Consider the following 21,481-nt stretch of genomic DNA (forward strand, 5'->3'; position numbering starts at 1 on the left):
TCTTATTATTATTATTATTATTATTATTATTATTATTATTATTATTATTATTGCGATTTTTATACTTTGAATGTAGGCTTATGAAAACTCAGTCATTTTCATTTATGCTTACATCCACCGAGTGTAAACTTAAGAATGAAACAGCGCTCTTAATACCTTAAAAAACAATTGTGTGTGTGTGTTTTAGAGAGAGAGAGAGAGAGAGAGAGAGAGAGAGAGAGAGAGAGAGAGAGATCACGTACGAATTACCATCAAAATCAGCGTCTCACGTCGACCTTTAGTGGAATACTGCTCCGTTACTTCTCTTCTTTTTCCTCTGCTGCTTTCCCTCTCTTCTGCTTATCACTTGAGAGAGAGAGAGAGAGAGAGAGAGAGAGAGAGAGAGAGAGAGAGAGAGAGAGAGAGAGAGACTTTAGGTTCCATTTACAACTGATTGTGGCTTTGTCGAGTCTTGAGGTCTGAAAGCGGTGGCTGGAATAGAGGGGTAAGGAAATCAATGCCTGTATTGTTGATGTTATATCGTTACAGACACGCGCACACACATACACACAACACACACACACACGTGCAAGCACTTAAAGCTATATAAACACACGAAAAGTAATTCCCATGAACAATCGTCAGTGTACTTTTTATAAGACATTTGCTATTTTTACAAGACTTTCTCCAAATCTGCTTGGTTTTGGGGGGACTGCCATTAAAGAATATTGGAACACGACCTCTTTCTTTCCTTCGGAGAAATGAAGATGAGGAATTTTTTTTTTTTTTTTTACGTCCCCTCGCTCTCTAAACTTCTATTAGCAGGAAGAACGGCCGCTAAATTTGTCGTGCATGAACGGCGTTCGTGCAGAGTGAACGTCGATGAACGTACCGTTCATTTGTGGTTGATGATGGTACGTTATATTTAAGCATGAAATTCCGTTCGTGTTCCGAGCGATGAGTTTGTTTTAGGAATCAGCCATTGATTTCTCACGGTAGACAATTCTCTCTCTCTCTCTCTCTCTCTCTCTCTCTCTCTCTCTCTCTCTCTCTCTCTCTCTCTCTCTCTCCGCTAATGAGGGTATCCATCACGCATGAATCTTAAGAATTATATGACAAACCGGCTCTTTCAGTCAGAAGACGAAGGCAACGGTAAGGTATTTTAAACAATTCGTAATTCGTTGACTAGTAAAGCTAGTGATTTTCCTTTGTAATATATATACTGGATTTTTAGTAGTTTGGTAATGTATGCATTTTCTTATTGAAATGTTATTATATATATATATATATATATATATATATATATATATATATATATATATATATATATATATATATATACATGTATAATTATATATATATATATATATATATATATATATATATATATATATATATATATATATATATATATATATATATATATATATATATATAGTTGCAGATGGAAATATGAATTCAAAGACCTTTGTTATAAAAACGGGAAGTTGAAATTAAGTAAGGAATTAAAGAAAATAATCATACCTGTTATTTATTTTGCTCAAGATACAACAAGGAATTAATTACAGGTTATTTATCACGATAAATTTCGTACCATATTATCGTAGAGAGAGAGAGAGAGAGAGAGAGAGAGAGAGAGAGAGAGAGAGAGAGAATGAGTCACCTGTTGATTACCTGTAGAATCCCTACCCCTGGTGAATTGGGAGGTGGGGGTTAGGGATGGGGGGCCGGATTACTCCGAGCGGTAGATTACCTCGCCGAAACCCCTACCAGTGAGCGGTCTCGATCAAAATTCGAACCGTTCATTGATCTGATGTACTCGATCATCGAGTCTGATTTACGCCCTCTGATAAGATCGCAAATTGAGCGCCGGCGTCAAGCGGAGAGTGGCGCATTGTGAAAGGGAGAGAGAGAGTTTCGAAAATTCATTTTGAAGTGTTATACTGAAGGTGAGAAATTCACAAACTATTATTATTATTATTATTATTATTATTATTATTATTATTATTCAGAAGATGAACCCTATTCACGTGGCAACATGGCCGGATTGCAAGCAACGTCTCTTGCAATGCAAGTTTCTGTTAGGGTAGGACAATACGTACCGTATCCACGGCACAAAATGTATCAAGAAAAAAAAAACATTAATACGAACCGGTTTTCTTCTGCCTTGCTGGGTGACCTTGGGGAGAGAGAGAGAGAGAGAGAGAGAGAGAGAGAGAGAGAGAGAGAGAGAGAGAGAGAGAGATAATTCAAGCTCAGTGTTATCAGATACCTGTAATAACGCTAATTCCTTCGCTGGCTTCCGGAATCATTCAGAATATGATATAATAAACTCGTATATATAAATTTTCTTATTCAGTTACACTTTCCTTAAACTGTTCTGGTCAGCTGACTTTGTTTTTTGCTTTTATTTTAATTTTGTCAGTGAGCCTCTTACGGATAACCAGTTTATTGTCAAAAAAGGCAACACTGACAATAAACTGTTTAAACATAAAAGTAGATAGAGAAATATTTTAGTATTAAAAAGATTCTTCCGGTAAAGTTGAAAGCGATTTAAAGACTTTTTCGTAAATCTGCTTATCGTACATGATCGTCGAATGACGAAGAGAGAGAGAGAGAGAGAGAGAAAGAGAGATTATTCAAAGCATTAAGGTTAATTTTCTGTGTGTGTGTGTGTGTGTGAGAGAGAGAGAGAGAGAGAGAGAGAGAGAGAGAGAGAGAGAGAGAGAGAGAGGGAGGGGGGGTATTTAACGCATAATGGGTAATTTTCTCGAGAGGGAAAGAGAGTATTCAAAGGATAAGGGCTAATTTTCAGAGAGAGAGAGAATGATTGCACGGTCCTACGACAAACCGCCCTCCCCCCTCGCGTAGAATTGGGCAGGCTATAAGCCGATTAAAGATATTGGGCGAAGCGTTACGTTTGGCGAACTAGTTCCGCCACCGACGATGTTTGGTTGCGTAACCTCTGCTGAAATTAAATTTCAGTCATTTGCTTAATCCTGGCCTTAATTGATTATGGGGAGACGACGGGGAAGATTGTTGGGAACTTGTCGACAACTTATCAAAAACTTTTTGTTTTAATGTTTATGATAGCAAGCGTTTTTTCCTTTTTGTTTCTAAATTTTGTTACTTGAGTAAAAGGCTACAGAAACTATTATTGCTGTAATAACGTCATTTCATTTGTACCTGTTTATTACTTATAATATTTTCTTATAAGATTAATTTAATGCCTGACTTTCTTATGTTCTTATAAGATTAATTTAATGCTTGACTTTGTTATGTTTTCGCATATGAATAGGTATATAAATAATGTATGTAATTGTATGTGTGTATATATGATATATACACATATTTGTGTATGTGTTGTTTGCATTTCAATTTTCGTGAGAGAGAGAGAGAGAGAGAGAGAGAGAGAGAGAGAGAGAGAGAGAGAGAGAGAGAGAGAGAGAGAGAGAGAGAGAGTATATCCGTAAACATACACACGAAAGGACAAAATAATATTCAAATCTAAAACACTCTAGCTTGTGAAACTCTCACTGGTTTTACAGTAACGGTATCTCGTCAATCACAGTTCCGCGCAAGAAAGATTGCAAGACGATACAAAAATAAAGATAGATAAGATTAAGAAAGGCGCAATATAAGAATTAAAAAATAATAGTGATTTTTCGGGAGAAGAGGAAAGAAGACTAACATTATCTTAAGATAAGTGCCTGGCTGAGTAAGAAGAGTGTGAGATGGAGAGAGAGAGGAGAGAGAGAGAGAGAGATTTGGAGAGTGAATGAGCGTGAGAGACAGGATGAGCGTGAGAACAGGATGCCGGATAATGAGAAAATGCGACATATTTGGAGACTAAACACTACCTTGATAAAGGAGGAGGAAGAAGAATGATGATAGAAGGAGGAACAGAAGAGACTCATGGGAATGACTCTGTTTTAAGTACTACAGAGGGAATTCGTGGATGAAAAAAAAAATAATTCGAGCGAGCAAGAACATGCAGACTCTCTCTCTCTCTCTCTCTCTCTCTCTCTCTCTCTCTCTCTCTCTCTCTCTCTTCATGAGGTCCTTAAGAACAAGGTCCTTAAGAAGAGAGAGAGAGAGAGAGAGAGAGAGAAACAATGCTTACTTTAAACAAGATTAAACATCGTGAACATAAACAAGTTTAGCCCAGAAGAATTTTGTATAGAATTATACTATAACTCTACAAGGCTCCATTGACATGAAAATTATAATCTAATTAGTATTATATTCATCATCCTGTGACAATCAACCTCAAAAGTCATTGCATACAAGTCAGGAACCCTGCCTTGTGACACGACCCTTAAATAGAATTAATATGGAGCCTGCTAGCAAATGCAGCGTCATGAAATTGTCATAAAACTGCAGTGTGCAATATGTTGTGTCACAGAGCGTCTACAGTACTCCTGCCCCTTAGCAGAATATGCCATCTGCAGCGGACGACGTGGAGAGCTATCTGCAGCCTCTCTCTCTCTCTCTCTCTCTCTCTCTCTCTCTCTCTCTCTCTCTCTCTCTCTCTCTCTCTCAGTGTAATTAGGAAATATCTGGTACTGCATATGACGTGTTGGAAAGAGTTTGATAATAGTGACCCAAGATTTGGACGGAGAGAGAGAGAGAGAGAGAGAGAGAGAGAGAGATGAAATGAAATTAACGCGGAAGGTAACGTTGAGCCTGAGAGAAACCAGCTGTGAGCGTTGCTTGCATGCGTGTCTTCATGCACGGTGCAATAACATTTGTTTTAGGTTCGCTTTGCCGAAAGCAAGAAGGAAAGAAAGAAAGAGAGAGAGAGAGAGAGAGAGAAATAGAAATAGATAAAGTAGGAATGAAAGCAAGCAGGCAGGCAAGCAAGCAAGCAAGCAAGCAAGCAAGCACGGGCAAGGTTGTTGTTCGGAGGTGGGAAAAACACGCACGCACAGACTCACACAGACACACAAAGACCACGGGGCGGAAAAACAAGGTAACTGGAAAGTATTGGGGTAATTGATAGCCAAATGGAATATCGGCCTTTGCTTTATGAAAGATATTATTTGTTTGCTGGTCCCAATTCGCTCTCTTTAATGACAATGATTGAAAGGCGACAGACAGGACTGTTAGTAGTGACTTTGCGACTCTAGAGAGAGAGAGAGAGAGAGAGAGAGAGAGAGAGAGAGAGAGAGAGAGGCAAGGCTGCTGTTGTCATAGTGTCGTTACTCGTTTCTGCCTCCATTGTGGAATAGACGTTTGGTAGGATGGTTTGCAAAATGGCTGGCAGGAGGAGGCAGGCAGGCAGGATTTGGGTTGGGGGGAGGGGAGAGAGGGTAAGGGGGTTAGGTAGGCAGACAGGATTTGGGGATGGAAGGAGGGGTGGGGGGATGGAAGTTAGGTAGGATGGGAGTTACGTGAGTGCATGTATGCCTTGGTAAAGCCTGTTCAGCAGTTGGAATACCATATTGAACTATCTCTCTCTCTCTCTCTCTCTCTCTCTCTCTCTCTCTCTCTCTCTCTCTCTCTCTCTTACAGCATTAAGTGTGAGCGTGTTTTTCTTTCAGGCCAGCGTTTTTGTTGTCAGGTTTTATGTAGAGAGTTTCTGAATGCAACTGATTCTTCAACAAAGAGCAGATGTTTTCTTACGGATTTTCCGTTGACGCGAAACTGTTTCATCGTTGTTTTAGTCCAGATATTAGGAACTGTGATTGTTGGAAAGATTACCTTTGATGTGCTTCAAAATCTTATAAATATCTTTTTATTTTCTTGAAGTTATATTAGGACGGAGGTTTTTTCCTGAAATTATAATAGAATTTGGGTGAATTTTTTCATGAAATCATATTAGAATTTTGGGGAATTTTTTCTTGTCCTGAAATTTTATCAAAATATTGGGAATTGTTTGTTATTGTCCTGAAATTATATCAGAATTTTGGGGATTTTTTCTTGAAATTATATTAGAATTTTGGAAATTTTTTTCATGAAACTATATTAGAATTTGGGAAATGTTTTTTCCTGATATTATATTAGAATTTTGGGAATTTTTTCCTGGAAATTTTGTTAGAATTTTGGAAATTTTTTCCTAAATTATGTTAGAATTTTGGGAATTTTTATTGAAAGTGTATTAAAATTTTGAGAATTTTTTCCTAAATTTATAATAGAATTTTGGGAATTTTTCCCTGAAATAAATTCTATTAGAATTTTGGAAATTATCTTGCCGAAATTATATTAAATTTTGAGAATTTTTTCCTAAAATTATATTAGAATTTTGGAAATTTTTTCCCTGAAATTATTTTAGAATTTTGGAAATTATTTTCCCGAAATCATATGAAAAATTTGGGAATTTTTTCCTGAAATTATTTTAGAATTTTGGGAATTTTTATTTGGTATTAGGAAGAGGGAAGTTTTTTCTGTTTGAACTTGTAATAGAACGAGGAAACCCCTTTCACCAAATATTTTAGTAACCATATAAAAAAAAACACAAACTCACGCTCTAAAATTTTGGGAAATTTTTTTATTTTCCTGAAATTATATTAGAAAAAGTTAAATCTTTATCGTTTCGACGTATAATAGAAAGAGGAACCCATTCAGCAAATATTTAAGTAACCACTTAAAAAAAACAGGCACAAACACACAAACGTAGACACAAACGGCTTTTAATCATCGTTTCGTTGGAAAGTTCAAGTTTGCCGAAGCAAATGAGGTTTGATATCGCTTTGGCACACCTACGGCGGAGAGAGAGAGAGAGAGAGAGAGAGAGAGAGAGAGAGAAAGTTTAAAATTAAAAGTATAAAAATAAAAGTAATGATTTAAAAAAAATCATTCAGTTTCCGCTCATTTTTTTAAAGTATCACCCCTTCTGTATGCATGCAAAAAAATCAGTTTGAAGGAGTTTCCGCTCAGGTTATTTTATGTATATATATATATATATATGCATGCAAGATATATATATAGTTTGAATATATATAGGTTATATGTATATATATATATATATATATATATATATATATGGTGCCCAGCCGGTTGGTAACTCTCTCTCTCTCTCTCTCTCTCTCTCTCTCTCTCTCTCTCTCTCTCTCTCTCTCTCTCTCTCTCGTACCGTTTGCTTTGAATATCTGCATTTTGCTTATATTATGGTCTTGAAAAGGCTCTTTCGCTCTCTTTCTCTCTCCTTTGCTCTGAATGACGTCTTCTCATTGCAGTGGTCTATGACTCAGCCATTCTCGTGTATGTGTGTGTGTGCGCGCGTTTGTGTGTGTATGTGTGTGTCATTGGCATTCCCAGACGGTATATTGCTGCTTTAGCTGTTTTCTGCTGCAGCGTATGTTCGTTTGTTTGTTACACTCTGTTTCACAGATGCCTTCAAGAAGGACCAACTCCTTGTTTTTTATTAGTGTTTGTTCTGTCTTAATTATTTTCGCATATCTTTTTCGTAAAGAAATTGATTATCATTTCTTTATCAGTCTTCTCCCAGTGAATGCCAAAATTTCAAATATTTTCAAGGTTTAAGTTTAGGTATGAATAGCAGTCGCGTACATTTGTATTAAATAGATGAATGGTGGATAAAAATATGAATGTAATGAAACTAGGTGTTAAATGGGAGAATAATATGAAAAAATGAATAAAAGATTTAATTTTTTTTTTTTACATATTCTCTCATTTAACACATAGTTTCATTACATTCATATTTTTATCCATCATTCATCTATTTAATATTCGTACCTAAACTTAAACCTTTAAACTACTTAGAATTTTAAAGGACATTTTAACCACAGCTACAGGACGATTTTCAGATTCTCATCTTACTGACTCAATCACTTCACATAAATTTGGATGCCAGTTGTCCAGCGATTTTTTTTTTGGGGGGGGGAGGTTGGAATTATCCTGCTGTTTTCAGAGTTTTACGTCATTCGTTAATAGTGCAGACGACTGATAATGAGTGACGTAGTGAAGGGTAATGACGATTTTTTTAGAGAGTAATTTGTATTTGTTCTCTGCTGAGAGGAAACCTGGAAATTTTGAAATTTGTACGGACTGAGTTTGATCATAGATTCGGAGGTGGTTAGTGGATAATTTGTGTATGTATGTATGTATGTATATATATACATTTTATATATATATATATATATATATATATATATATATATATATATATAATTTGTATATGCATATTATATATATATGTATATAATATACATATATATACAAATTATACATATAATAAATATATATATATATATATACTTTATATATATATATATATATATATATATATATATATATATATATATATATATATATATATATATATATATATATATATACATCCATAAATCATATTATCCACCCACCTCCGAATCTATGACCCAAACTCAGCCCTTAAAATTTATGAGTTGAGAGAGAGAGAGAGAGAGAGAGAGAGAGAGAGAGAGAGAGAGAGAGAGAGAGAGAGAGAGAGAGAGAGTGAGTGCTTTCCACATTGCACACACGGAGGCGAGAATATTCTAATTTAATTTTCGAAAATCCAACATTTTGCTATTATTTTAAACAGTATCATTCTCCAATTAGGTGACAATGCCATACCCTAAGGGAGTCACAACCTATGTTACCGTGTCTCTTCCATCTACAAGGCATTTTCTCCTTCAAGGTTAAGTATACCTTAGTTTAACCAGACCACTGAGCAACCCTGAAGGATTAGATTTATTATTTTACGTGGCTAGAACCAATTGGTTACCTAGTTACAATTTGTGTAATTAAGCGAGAAGGGAATTTCTCACCAGAAATATATTCTTCGTTGGCCGGTCGGAGATACGAACTCGCGGCCAGCAGAGTGCTAGCTGAGAACGGTCACTCGCCCAACGAAGAACTTCTTCTTCAATTTGCAACCCTTTTAAATGTTTTTTGAATTTAGTAATTAGAGCTTATAGTTGACGTTATCAGTCACTCCACCTTTTCATTTGAATTTTTAGTTTTCTTTAAAGAAAACTATTGAAATGGCTATTTGTCTGTCCGTCCTCTGATCCTAAAAAAACTACTGAGGCTAGAGGGCTGCAAATTATTAGGTTGATCATCCACCCTCCAATCATCAAACATACCAAAATGCAGCCCTCTAACCTCAGCAGTTTTTATTTTATATAAGATTAAAGCTAACCATGGATCGTGCGTCTGGCACCGCTTTCCCGGAAGCGAGCGATGCACCCTCCCTCTACCACATCTGGGGAGCAACTGAAGCGCTACCGATCGTAGCTGATAGTTTTATACATTATACGCTGTACAGAAAACTCGATTGCGCAGAAGAAACTTCGGCGCATTTTTCCTGACCAGAAAGACATCATCCGATGTCAAATACTACTTGAGAACTCGTGATTCCCGCAACTTCACTCCCAGAAAGAACTTGTAAATGACATGATCATGGTCAGGTTGGGTTTGTGGGTAATATGTTAATTAGTTATTTAGCATCCGTTAAATAGTGATAATTATTTTAACAGCTGTTCATTACCCGTTATTGATAAATATTAAATATGCATACGGATTACGGGAACGATATGGGTGTGTCATTACATATGATGTGAGTGGTGGATAAATATTTATATAGGTTCGTAATAATAATAATAATAATAATAATAATAATAATAATAATAATAATAATAATGGTGAGAATTCCACAATTGGCGTGAGTAAATATATATATATATATATATATATATATATATATATATATATATATATATATATATATATATATATATACGTACGTCAGTGGATTTCTTCACATATATTATTATATATTATTATTATTATTATTATTATTATTATTATTATTATTATTTATAAAAATTATTAAATTTTTATAAATAATAATAATAATAATAATAATAAACATATGACCAATTATTATTATTATTATTATTATTATTATTATTATTATCTCTCACACTAATAATAAATACTCACCACCCACCGTGAAATGAAATGCATATCATAGGCCTATTTTGAACCCAATTTACATTCATAAGTTTAGCTCCATAACTATGCAAATGCGGTTGAGTGGGTGTGATTATTCTCCAATGGGGCGCTTCTATTACCTGTTGATAAACAGTATTGTTTTGTAATTTATTAGAAAAAATAATAACGGGTATAGCACTTAACCTGCGTGACATGAGTATATATGTTTGATCATTTCTCTTGAAGCTCTTCTTTGCACAGAGAGAGAGAGAGAGAGAGAGAGAGAGAGAGAGAGAGAGAGAGTAAGAACACTCAAGCTACAAGAACTTTAATCTTTTCTACACAACTCTTCTTTAGAGAGAGAGAGAGAGAGAGAGCAAAAAGTAAATAAATAAAATAAAATGGAAATCTTTAATATGTCCAAGAGGTTTGGCGCGCATATTCAATTCGCGCCGAATCAGTTCATGGGCAGCAACGAGGCCCGTTCCAGCCCGTTCATTGGCCGCCGAGACGTTTCAACTGTAGCAATTCAGGGGACGTAACGTTCGCCCAAATTGGATGTCGGAGTGATGACGTCACAATCAAACGTATTATCAACTTCTTCTTCTTCTTCTTCTTCTTCTTCTTCTGAGAATTTCTTCGAAGCACAAACAAACTCTGATTCATAATTGGCTGCTTGAAACCTGTTTCAGCAATTTTTTTTCAGTTTCATGTGTGTTATTGAAGCTTGCATAAAGCCTTTCAAGCGTAGGTAGTTCTTTACGTAAGAGCAAGGACAGAATGTATTTACAGTATATTTAAATACATATATATATATATATATATATATATATATATATATATATATATATATATATATATATATATATAAATGTACATACACACATACATATATATACTATAAATTCATTGTAATTTCTAATGCGTTTCATGAACAAATTCTCTCTCTCTCTCTCTCTCTCTCTCTCTCTCTCTCTCTCTCTCTCTCTCTCTCTCTCTCTCTCACACTATTTTCTTATAACGCAGTGGTCGATTAGGCTGCGGTTTCCATAAGTATTATGATTATATTGTGGGGTTCACTAAAGTACCAGATATTAATTCTTTCAAAATAACAAATTGACTGGGTGTAGGGAGACTATCATTTACATTTAGAACGAATTTTTATTTATTTATTCTTGGGGAGGGTCCCTGTTATTAGTATGCAAAAATATATATATATATATATATATATATATATATATATATATATATATATTATATATATGTGTGTATGTATATATATATATGTGTATGTATATATATATATATATATATATATATATATATATATATATATATATATATATATATATACATATATGCATATATGTATATATATACATATGAATGTCTTTTCCTGTAATACTATAGTGTAATATGAATATATTAAACGTTGAAACTCTTTTAGGAAGGGACCGTTTAAACTACAAGCTATTTACACCTTTATGTTTTTTATATAAACCATTGTTACATATTTGTATTTCAGGGGTTAAGCTCCACGTTGTTTCAATTAAATAGTGTTTTTGTAAATATAAACACATAAAATGTGTATATATTGGAACTCTTTTAGGAACGAACCGTTTAAACTGTAGCTATTTTCAGTTACTAATTATCTAAACTCGGAGTTACATATTTGTATTTCGTTATGCTCCACGTTGTTCAATTAAAAGTTGTAAAAATAAACACCAAAATAGGTGAGAGAGAGAGAGAGAGAGAGAGAGAGAGAGAGAGAGAGAGAGAGAGAGAGAGAGAGAGAGATCCAAGAGGAATGGTGTTTTAATATTTCTGTTAATTAAGAATAATTGCGTTTTTAAAAATTTCAGTTTCCTCGGGTTAGAAAGTTATTGAATAATTCTGACATTTTAGTTGACGCCTAAATGATTTATCCTCTTTCTTTTTTAATTAATGTAATTGTTCGTGTTTTATATTTATGCAAAGAGATGTTCAGTCACGTATGCACGCATACTCACACAGATACGTGTACATGTAAGTCTATATATATATATATATATATATATGTGTGTATATATATATATATATTTATATGCGTATATATATATATGTATATATACATATTTATATATAAGAATTAGATATGTATATCTATATGAAATATATTTATATCATAATGTGTGTTGTGGATGTAGCTATAGGTCCCGTTGCTAGGTAAATATGGTTCTATATATAAATAAATATAATATATATATATAGCTGTTAATATATATCTTGTTATATAGATATACATAACTACATACACATGTCTGTATAGATGTTTATAATTCAAACGATCTTATAAATCTTTTTTTTTATTTTCTACCTTTTATTGTAATGGCATAAGGATCATTTGTGTTTTGGGGTAAGAATTTCCAATGCGCTGCATCACATAACCATTACAGTTTCCGGTCCATTAACCCGCTTGGAATTTTTCGAGTAATTTCAGCATCCCTTAAAATATCAAGAAAGATATTGAACGTGGGACTACGGTTCCCTATTCTTAAGATCAGAAATGTGTTTAAAGAATTTCAAGCGCTAACGTCACGCGTCGTAAGGACAATTTCCGCCCGTGTTATAGCTGACAGCTGTCAGTTTTATTATTATTATTATTATTATTATTATTATTATTATTATTATTAAGAAGAAGAAGAAGAAGAAGAAGATAAACCCCTGCTCGTATTGAATTTCAAGTCAATAGCACTTGTGAGCTTTTTCCTTATGAATAGGGTTCATCTGAATGATAATAGTAATAATAATGATAATAATAAAAATGATAATAATAATACACCATATTCCTTGGAAGCCTGAATTTTAAACCAATATCCCCTATGGGCTTGTGGATTATGAATAGAGTTCATTTTCTGAATAATAATAATAATAATAATAATAATAATAATAATAATAAGTCTAGCAATATGTTGTCCAGTTCTGTGACCCGAGATAACTCGGCAGAAGATTTAATCTTGCACACGTTACAGTCCTGTTCTTCTTCTTCCTGAATTCACGAGATCCCGTCTAAGTCTTTTGTTAAGTCAGCGAGAGACACCATCAATAAAGCCTTGAAAATCTTCGCTGTCAGCGGATGAACACGCACATGCGCAATGTTAGTCTCATTTCTTTGCGTTTTGTTTTGTTTGGTGAAGCTTACGATTCTCTGAGGACACTGGCAGGCTTCTATTTACAGTAACTTCTAAAAGTATTCAAACGTAAGAAACAAAGGGAAAATGCTGTAGGAATACATTAAAATCAAGTTACAAACCTTTCTTATTTTGTAAAATGACTCGTATGTTCTTTAATAAATATATAATTTCGCTAACATTCATATAAAGACTTCATATAAGACTACGCATATCGCCCACTGCAATTTATAGAGGCAAAACCAAAACCGGTTTCTTGAGCGTTCCTTCGCCTTCAAGATCAGCCTCTGACATTTGCTGTCAAATCTCAGGTTGTTCTTATACCCTTCTATTGATTGAGTGATTAGTGTTCACTGGCATCGCATCTACTTCTATGAACGGGGAACCCATAAATAAAAGTTTTTTTTGTTGCCAAAATGGTGTGTTTACCTAGTCTCATAACTGCTTACCACTAATTATTGATAACCTGCTTTCAACACAGCAGATAGTCCTAAGTATTCTCTTTGCCAACATACAAACTACGAAAGACAATGAGTTAAAGCAAAGACAAAGCATATCAGAAAAGCGTCGACATTTTAGTCAATTGTGAACTAAGTTACGAAGCCAAATTATCATGATTATTCCTAGTGTGAAGAGTAGAAGATATTTCTCTTGTATCTTATCAAACTCTTTGTTTAACTTTGTTTTCTAGACTTGCGCACTTCACACGTTCTCTTTTGCTTTCTACGCTTCTTCCTCAAGTTTATATATATATACATATGTGTGTGTATGTATATATACATATATATTTACACGCATACATATAAGTAACCTATCACTTTGGTCTATTATCACATCCCAAATCTCATCCAGTACCCAGTACTTCTTTTCCAGCAGACTGACAAACATTTCTAAAATTTATTATTGCGACGGAGATTCGGAATTATCTGCTGTCTTGTTTACTAGGATTCGTATAAGGATGTAAATGGGCAAGTTCTATTTTCCTTAGAGCTCTTTTTTTTTTCATTTTTTAAATGTTTTGCTCTATGCCAGATTTGAGGAAGGCCCGTTATACTTTCGTTAAAAATGGATTGTTATGGCTGATTATAAAAGTGGAATATGATATCGTACACTCCTTTTTAATATTATCATAGCTATTGTCATCTTCACAAAAGTAATATCTTAAGATAATGTTACTTTCCTCTCAGGCAGTCTATGCTGGCGTTAGTATCCACTCTGTGTTCATATTGATATTATTATCTTTATCATTTACTCCTACATAGCATTGCCCACCCTTTTGGGAATACTGGGGTGGGAAATACCTTTACGATCTCCTCTTTGTACGGGAAAGAAGTCCTTAGCAAGGCCACCGCGGTCTACCCGTCGTGTGTTCTCATTGTACATCTGGCAAAGCGTCGGTGTGCTCTCTCTGTTTCTCTCTCTCTCTCTTTCAAGCCCGCCCATTTAGCCACTTCCAAGAAAGTATCGTTTTCTGTCGTAATATAAAGTCCATTCTCTCCTAAAAATGCTTCCAGCTTAATGTATTGAACGTTCGCCCCCCTCCCCCCTTAAAAACTTATGGAGATGCCCCCACCCTTAGGGGAAGGTGTTTGTTGTAGGGGGGGGGGCTGTTATCCTATTATAACTTTGCCTTGGTTCTATTTCGTTTAGTCCGAGGGGGTGAATGTTAAAACGCGCGCGCGCGCGCGAACGATACTTTGAGAGAAGAGATTAGAGTGAGAGTTCCCTTTTTTCATTTATATATTTATTTTTGTGTATATTTTTTGTATTGTTCCGCCTTTCTCTTTCGTTTCCTCTGCAGAGCGAAGCGGAGGAGCAGCCGTTCGTGCAACTTCGTACTGCAAATCGAAAGGTGTCGTTGTCTTTCGTGAGATCTGTTCGCCTGATGAAAGTAAAGTGGAAAGTGTGTCCGTTTGTCTCTCGTCCTGTTCTGAGAATGATTGTTGGAGGAAGAGGAGGAGGCAGGCGTTGGTGTTGGTGTTGGTTTTGTCAGGATTTGTCGGTCTGATTTTCAAATCCCCGTGACGGTTTAAAGGCGAGTAGCTTCAAGTTGACCCATTTTAGAATTTATTTGCGGTGGGGAGAGATTGACTGGCTATGCTGACTTCAAGTCCTGTGTAGATTCGAAGGGGAAATACAGATACTGTAGAAGGTTTTTCCGTAGTTACAGTTTAAGCGAGAAGTTCCTTTCTTGGAAAAAGATTCCTCATTAAGCCAGGCTAGGCCTATTCCTGTCAAAATCACTGCTCTCATACACTTATAACCACATTACGTCTATGAAACCCATCTGTGGTAAATTGGTTAATATTTCAAGTAACACTCTGTTTAATTTATTCAAGGGAGAGAAAATAAGAACGCTGAAATTAAAACCACCCAAACGAAAAGGTTGACAGAGTATCTGGGTCTAACGCAATAAAGCTCCTTGAAGCTGAACATCGAGGAAAGGCAGCCTTTTGCCGCTGAATGTCGAAATAGATTTGCAGTTCTAGAAGCCATGTTTGAGCGGGTGCAGACAATGATCAATGAGAGTTGTTTTCATACGAGAAATGTTTATCTTTTTGCTGTAAAGTAAGTACTGGATATTGGATGAGATTTGAGACGTGATGATGGCCCAAAGTAATAGGTTACTTGTCGAGAACTTAAGGAAAGAGACTTAAAAAGGAAAGTAGGACATGCGAAGTGCGCAGGTCTAGAATGCAGTTAGACGAAGCCTGTGATGAGATACGGGAAAATATCTTCTACTTTCGACAATAGATTTAATCATAATAATTCAGCTTCGTAAATTATTTCAGAATGGACCGAAATGTTGACGCTTTTCCAATATGCTTTGTCTTTGCTTTAACTCATTGTCTTTCGTAGTTTGTATGCTGGTAAATAGAATACTCAGGACTACCTGCTATGTTGAAAGCAGGTTATCAATAATTAGTGGTAGGCAGTTATGGGACTAGGTATGCACACTATCTTGGCAACAATAAAACTAATTATGGGTTCCCCATTCACAGAGGTAGATGCGATGCCAGTGAACACTAATCACTCAATCAATAAAAGGGTAAAAGAACAACCTGAGATTTGACAGCAAATGTCAGAGGCTGATCTTGAAGGCGAAGGAACGCTCAAGAAACCGGTTTTGGTTTTGCCTCTATAAATTGCAGTGGGCGATATGCGTAGTCTTATATGAAGTCTTTATATGAATGTTAGAGAATTTATATATTTATTAAAGAACATATGAGTCATTTTACAAAAAAAGAAAGGTTTGTAACTTGATTTGAATGTATTCCTACAGCATTTTCCCTTAGTTTCTTACGTTTGAATACTTTTCTCTCGCTGACTTAAGACTTAGACGGGATCTCGTGAATTCAGGAAGAAGAACAGGACTGTAACGTGTGCAAGAATGAATCTTCTGCCAAGTTAGCTCGGGTCACAGAACTGGGCAACATATTGCTAGACTTATTATTATTATTATTATTATTATTATTATTATTATTATTATTATTCAGAAGTTAAGCCCCAATTCATATGGAACAAGCTCACCGCAGGGACCATTGCCATGAAATTCAGGCTTCCAAAGAATATTATTATTATTATTATTATTATTATTATTATTATTCAGAAAATAAATCCCTTTTCATATAGGTCAAGCCTACATGGGTCATTGACTTGAAATTTAAGCTTCCAACTAATATAGTGATGTATTATTATTATTATTATTATTATTATTATTATTATTATTATTATTATTATTATTATTCGGGGATAAACCCTATTCGTATGGAACAAGCCCACCGCAGGTGCCATTGACTTGAAATTCAAGCTTTCAAATAGCAAGGTGTTCATTTGAAAGAAGTTACAGAAGTTAATAATAATAATAATAATAATAATAATAATAATAATAATAATAATAATAATAATAAATGCTTTTAAAGTCAGACCACACTATACATTTCCAATTGTAAAAGATCTCACTCGAGATTGCAAGATATTATTATGGGAAGTGACCTTGTAAATCCTAGGAGAAAGATTGGAAGAAAGAAAACGCAGGCTTACACACTGCTGGTCTCTAGAGCGACGCTAAAATAGCTACAGTATATATATAATGCTAATAATTATAGAGAGCTTTCAGCGGGTACGAAATCGGCCCCACAGTCGTTGTAGCATTCCTTTGAAAAGGTAAAGTGTTCTTACTGTGTTACAAATTCTGTGGCTGCAGCTGCGGACATTGATAATTTATCTGTTTGACACCCACGTGCTTTGCAAGTGCGCATGCGCGAACACACAAAAAAACACACGCACACACACACACACACACACACGTTTTCCCGGTCGCTGTTTGTCAGTTATTTTTGAATATGGGATCATTGCGTTGATAGAATTACATTTACGGCGTAAATTTAAAAGAAAAATAATTCAATTTTTAAACTTAAAAGGAAAATGCAAAGGTAATTGTAATTTACGAGGCGTCCGCGCTAAGGAGACTATGATGATACATGATGTGATTTATTTTTTAGTGTATGAAACGATTTTTTATACTATATATGTATGTTACTTTTTTAAAGAGTTATGTTAAATTTTTCACAATAAACGTTTTTTGTTATCTAGAAATTAAGATAACAAATAATGTTTGCTGTTTTATGTAAATTTTAATTGACTTTTCAATTTATCACAAAAATATTCGTGTTGACACCGGAATGTGGTCTTGAAAATAATCATAATTTGATTACATCCAGCTCTCTCTCTCTCTCTCTCTCTCTCTCTCTCTCTCTCTCTCTCTCTCTCTCTCTCTCAAAAGCGGGCTCCGAAGGAAAACCAGCCAACAGAGAAACAAACAATAAATGGGAAAAGGCGATAAAAACAAATAATTATGAGAAAATAGAAATGAATTCGCTCCTCGCTTAAACACATTTGAAGATAACAAGATTCCACAACTTGCATTAGACAAAGTATGAAACTATTCCGCATTCTAGACGTAGCCCAGAAGAAAGAACCTCCTGGTAACAGTGGATAAAAACTGCAGTTCCAAACTCGTCATCTGAGAGCTGATGACGGCCATCATACGAATTGGTATCCGTATTATCAGAAATGACGCAGCTATCTATTCAGGCCGGATTAATGAAGTATTCGCGAAAAATAAATATGTTTCGCTAATTGAGGCTGGACGTATATAACTCCTAGTCCCTATCCCCCCCACCTCTCTCTCTCTCTCTCTCTCTCTCTCTCTCTCTCTCTCTCTCTCTCTCTCTAGTATCCCACCCCACCCCGAGAAAAAAGGAAAAAAATGAAATTGAAATGCTCTTCTGTACTAAATAAATGTCAGTTAGGAATACCGTAAAAGTGCCATTGGGAAATGCTCTCTCTCTCTCTCTCTCTCTCTCTCTCTCTCTCTCTCTCTCTCTCTCTCTCGTTTAATGCGTTGCCGGGCCTGTCAGATACAGTCGTTTTTGGCGTGTTTGTTTAATTAATTGTTTTTCAACGATTTCCAATTGAAGGCTCTCCCTCCCCTCCCCTCCTTCCTCCCCCTTCCCCTCCACTTTACTTTTTTTTTTGTCTTTTTTCCTTTTCCCTTTTCCGCCTCTTTTCACCTCCAGACCTTGTTCATTACTTCGATTCTCATTAATTACACGCTTTTTCTCACCCCCCCTTTTTTATTTCTTTTTCCCTCTCTCTCTCTCTCTCCCTTTTTTTTTTTTGGGGGTTTGCATGCAAAGGGTTGATTGGGCTTTGGGGGTGGGTGGACGAAGAAGAGGTGTTTGATGAGGGTCGCGTCGTGTGTATGCTCTCTCTCTCTCTCTCTCTCTCTCTCTCTCTCTCTCTCTGTTCATTCCACGCAGGCGAGCGCTAAACACATACTACTGTGCATATATATAAGACATTTTTTATTTTATATTATATATATATATATATATATATATATATATATATATATATATATATATATATATATATATACACATATATATATATATAGAGAGAGAGAGAGAGAGAGAGAGATTTTAGTGAGAGTAGAGGAATCTGCGCAGTCTATGAATAGAGAGAGAGAGAGATAGAGAGAGAGAGAGAGGGTCAGTCTCGCCTGTCCTTCTGAATCCCGAATAGCTAAACATTTCTCGTGACTCGACCGCGGAATGTGTCCATCATCTCTGTAAATGGCTGAATAACATTACCGGGAAGTTTTAATTTGGTTATGCCTCATGATTTATCTTTCTCTGTTGGTCATAAATTATTCTCTCTCTCTCTCTCTCTCTCTCTCTCTCTCTCTCTCTCTCTCTCTCTCTCTCTCTCTCCACACCCTTTTCTCTGGCTCTCTTTATTCACGGAATATATAAATCCTCTCTTCTCACGTTCATGAATATTCTCTCTCTCTCTCTCTCTCTCTCTCTCTCTCTCTCTCTCTCTCTCTCTCTCTCTCTCTCAGGCAAATCTTCTTATAAACGCTGATTTGATTTCTAAATTCAACCTTATTTGTATGTATAAACTATGAACCAGCCCACTCTCTCTCTCTCTCTCTCTCTCTCTCTCTCTCAGGCAAATCTTCTTATCCCTAAATTCCTTATTTGTATGTATAAACTGAACCAGCCCACCTCTCCTCTCTCCCCCCCCCCTCCCCCCCCTCCCCCTCCATCCCCACATCAGGTAGCGGCAGCTTTAAGGTTAATGTATGAGTTCCTAGAAGTAAGTTGGAGAAGAGGAGGAGGGGAAATGAGAACCGAGAAGGGGTAAATTTTAAATTCATCGCATAGTGAGATTCTTTTACCTTGCCTGCCTGAATTGTCTGTACTGCTTAGCATATACATTATATATATATATATATATATATATATATATATATATATATATATATATATATATATATATATATAAAACTATATATATATATATGTATATATATATATATATATATATATATATATACTATAAATATATTTATATATATGTACATAAAGGTTTTGATTAATTATTTTTTCCATCGTTTATTAATTTATGGTTATATAGAGATATAGAAAGAGATATGTTAAATATATGTTTACTTATATGTACATAGGTTTGATTAATTATTTTTTCCATCGTTTATTAATTTATATTATAGAGATATATATATATATATATGTTTATTATATATGTTTATATATATCTATATAGTATATGTGATGTATATATACATGTATATATATACATACATACATGATTTATATAATATACATAATATACATATGTGCATTGTATACACTATATTTATATATATGTGTATGTATGTATGTATGTATGTGCGTGCGTGCAAACATACCAGCATCAACCACCCAGCTCCTAAAATACAGCAGAACACGCGACGGACGAAAATAAAATCACTCGTGTTTTGAAAGAACTTTTACAAATCTTAAACGGTTTCCATTTATTATTGGGCCTCTTCTCGACATTGAACTAAGATTATGAGGAATTATGAGTTCTGAAAATAGCTGAGTTATGAGTAAGATTTATTATAAGACCTGTCAGGTTTCTTTATATATCTCGTGTGTGAGTTTCAAATTCTGCCATGTCGAGGATTTGTAGCCGACATGTTTTTAAAGGATTTTGTTGTTGTAAACATGTTGCGTTTTTGTCGATAATGTAAAAAGAAAAATATTTATTGCTGGTAATAAAAGTAGACATAACTGGTCATAAAAACATTTATTACTGATAATTAAAAAGTGAAATTGGGAAAACAAATCGAATAATAATAATAATAATAATAATAATAATAATAATAATAATAATAATAATAATAATAATAATAATGATAATTGTAAATTAAGAAAAGGAACTAACAATATTTGTAAATAGAAGTGTGAATTGTGGTACCTCAGAATGCCAAGATAGAGGACAAGGAAGTGACAAATTGGGAGAGAGAGAGAGAGAGAGCGCGCGCAAAAACAAGCAAGCAAGCAAGCCGGAAAAAGAACAACCCACCCACCCCAAAATTCGTCCCAGTAACAAACCTGAGGACACAAGAAGGAACCATTCCCCTGTGAAAGCAGGAACGCTTGGAATGGAACAAGTGGAGGGAAGAGGAGAGGAGGGGGAGGGGGAGGGGGTGGTAAACAAAGAAAATCGTACAAAGGGAGCATTGCTTAATTAACCTCCAGACCTGCATTGGAAAGCGCACATACGCACAAACACACGCATCGACAGAATATAGTCAAGTCAGAATTAGGAGGGTGTTGGTAAGGGGTGGAATATTCCTTGTACCCCCGTCCACTGGGGTACTGGAAGGGGGTGGTTGGGGGTATTTGGATGGGTGGGTGGGTCTTGCCTGTTATTGTTCAGGGGGAGGGGGTGTGTGACCGCCACTCGCCTTATGGGGGAGGGGGAAGTGAGTCTGGTTGGGATATATACATCGCTATTGTCTCTCACGTCAATATGGATGATATGTGCTCTTGCGG

At 35.2% G+C, this 21,481-nt stretch overlaps 1 protein-coding gene and 1 pseudogene across 1 annotated transcript in view; both read left to right on the plus strand.

Annotated features, from left to right (window-relative positions):
* Positions 1–21,481, plus strand: part of LOC136832673 (uncharacterized) — a 124,929-nt pseudogene that overhangs the window by 97,833 nt on the left and 5,615 nt on the right.
* Positions 1–21,481, plus strand: part of LOC136832918 (uncharacterized) — a 97,307-nt gene that overhangs the window by 73,575 nt on the left and 2,251 nt on the right. Inside the window, exon 3 of the mRNA XM_067094576.1 lies at positions 14,872–14,937. Within this exon, the coding sequence (XP_066950677.1) occupies positions 14,872–14,937 (66 nt within the window). The remainder of the gene's footprint in view (positions 1–14,871; positions 14,938–21,481) is intronic.

Source organism: Macrobrachium rosenbergii, chromosome 50 (assembly GCF_040412425.1).
Source record: "Macrobrachium rosenbergii isolate ZJJX-2024 chromosome 50, ASM4041242v1, whole genome shotgun sequence".
In the NCBI taxonomy this organism is placed as follows: domain Eukaryota; kingdom Metazoa; phylum Arthropoda; class Malacostraca; order Decapoda; family Palaemonidae; genus Macrobrachium; species Macrobrachium rosenbergii.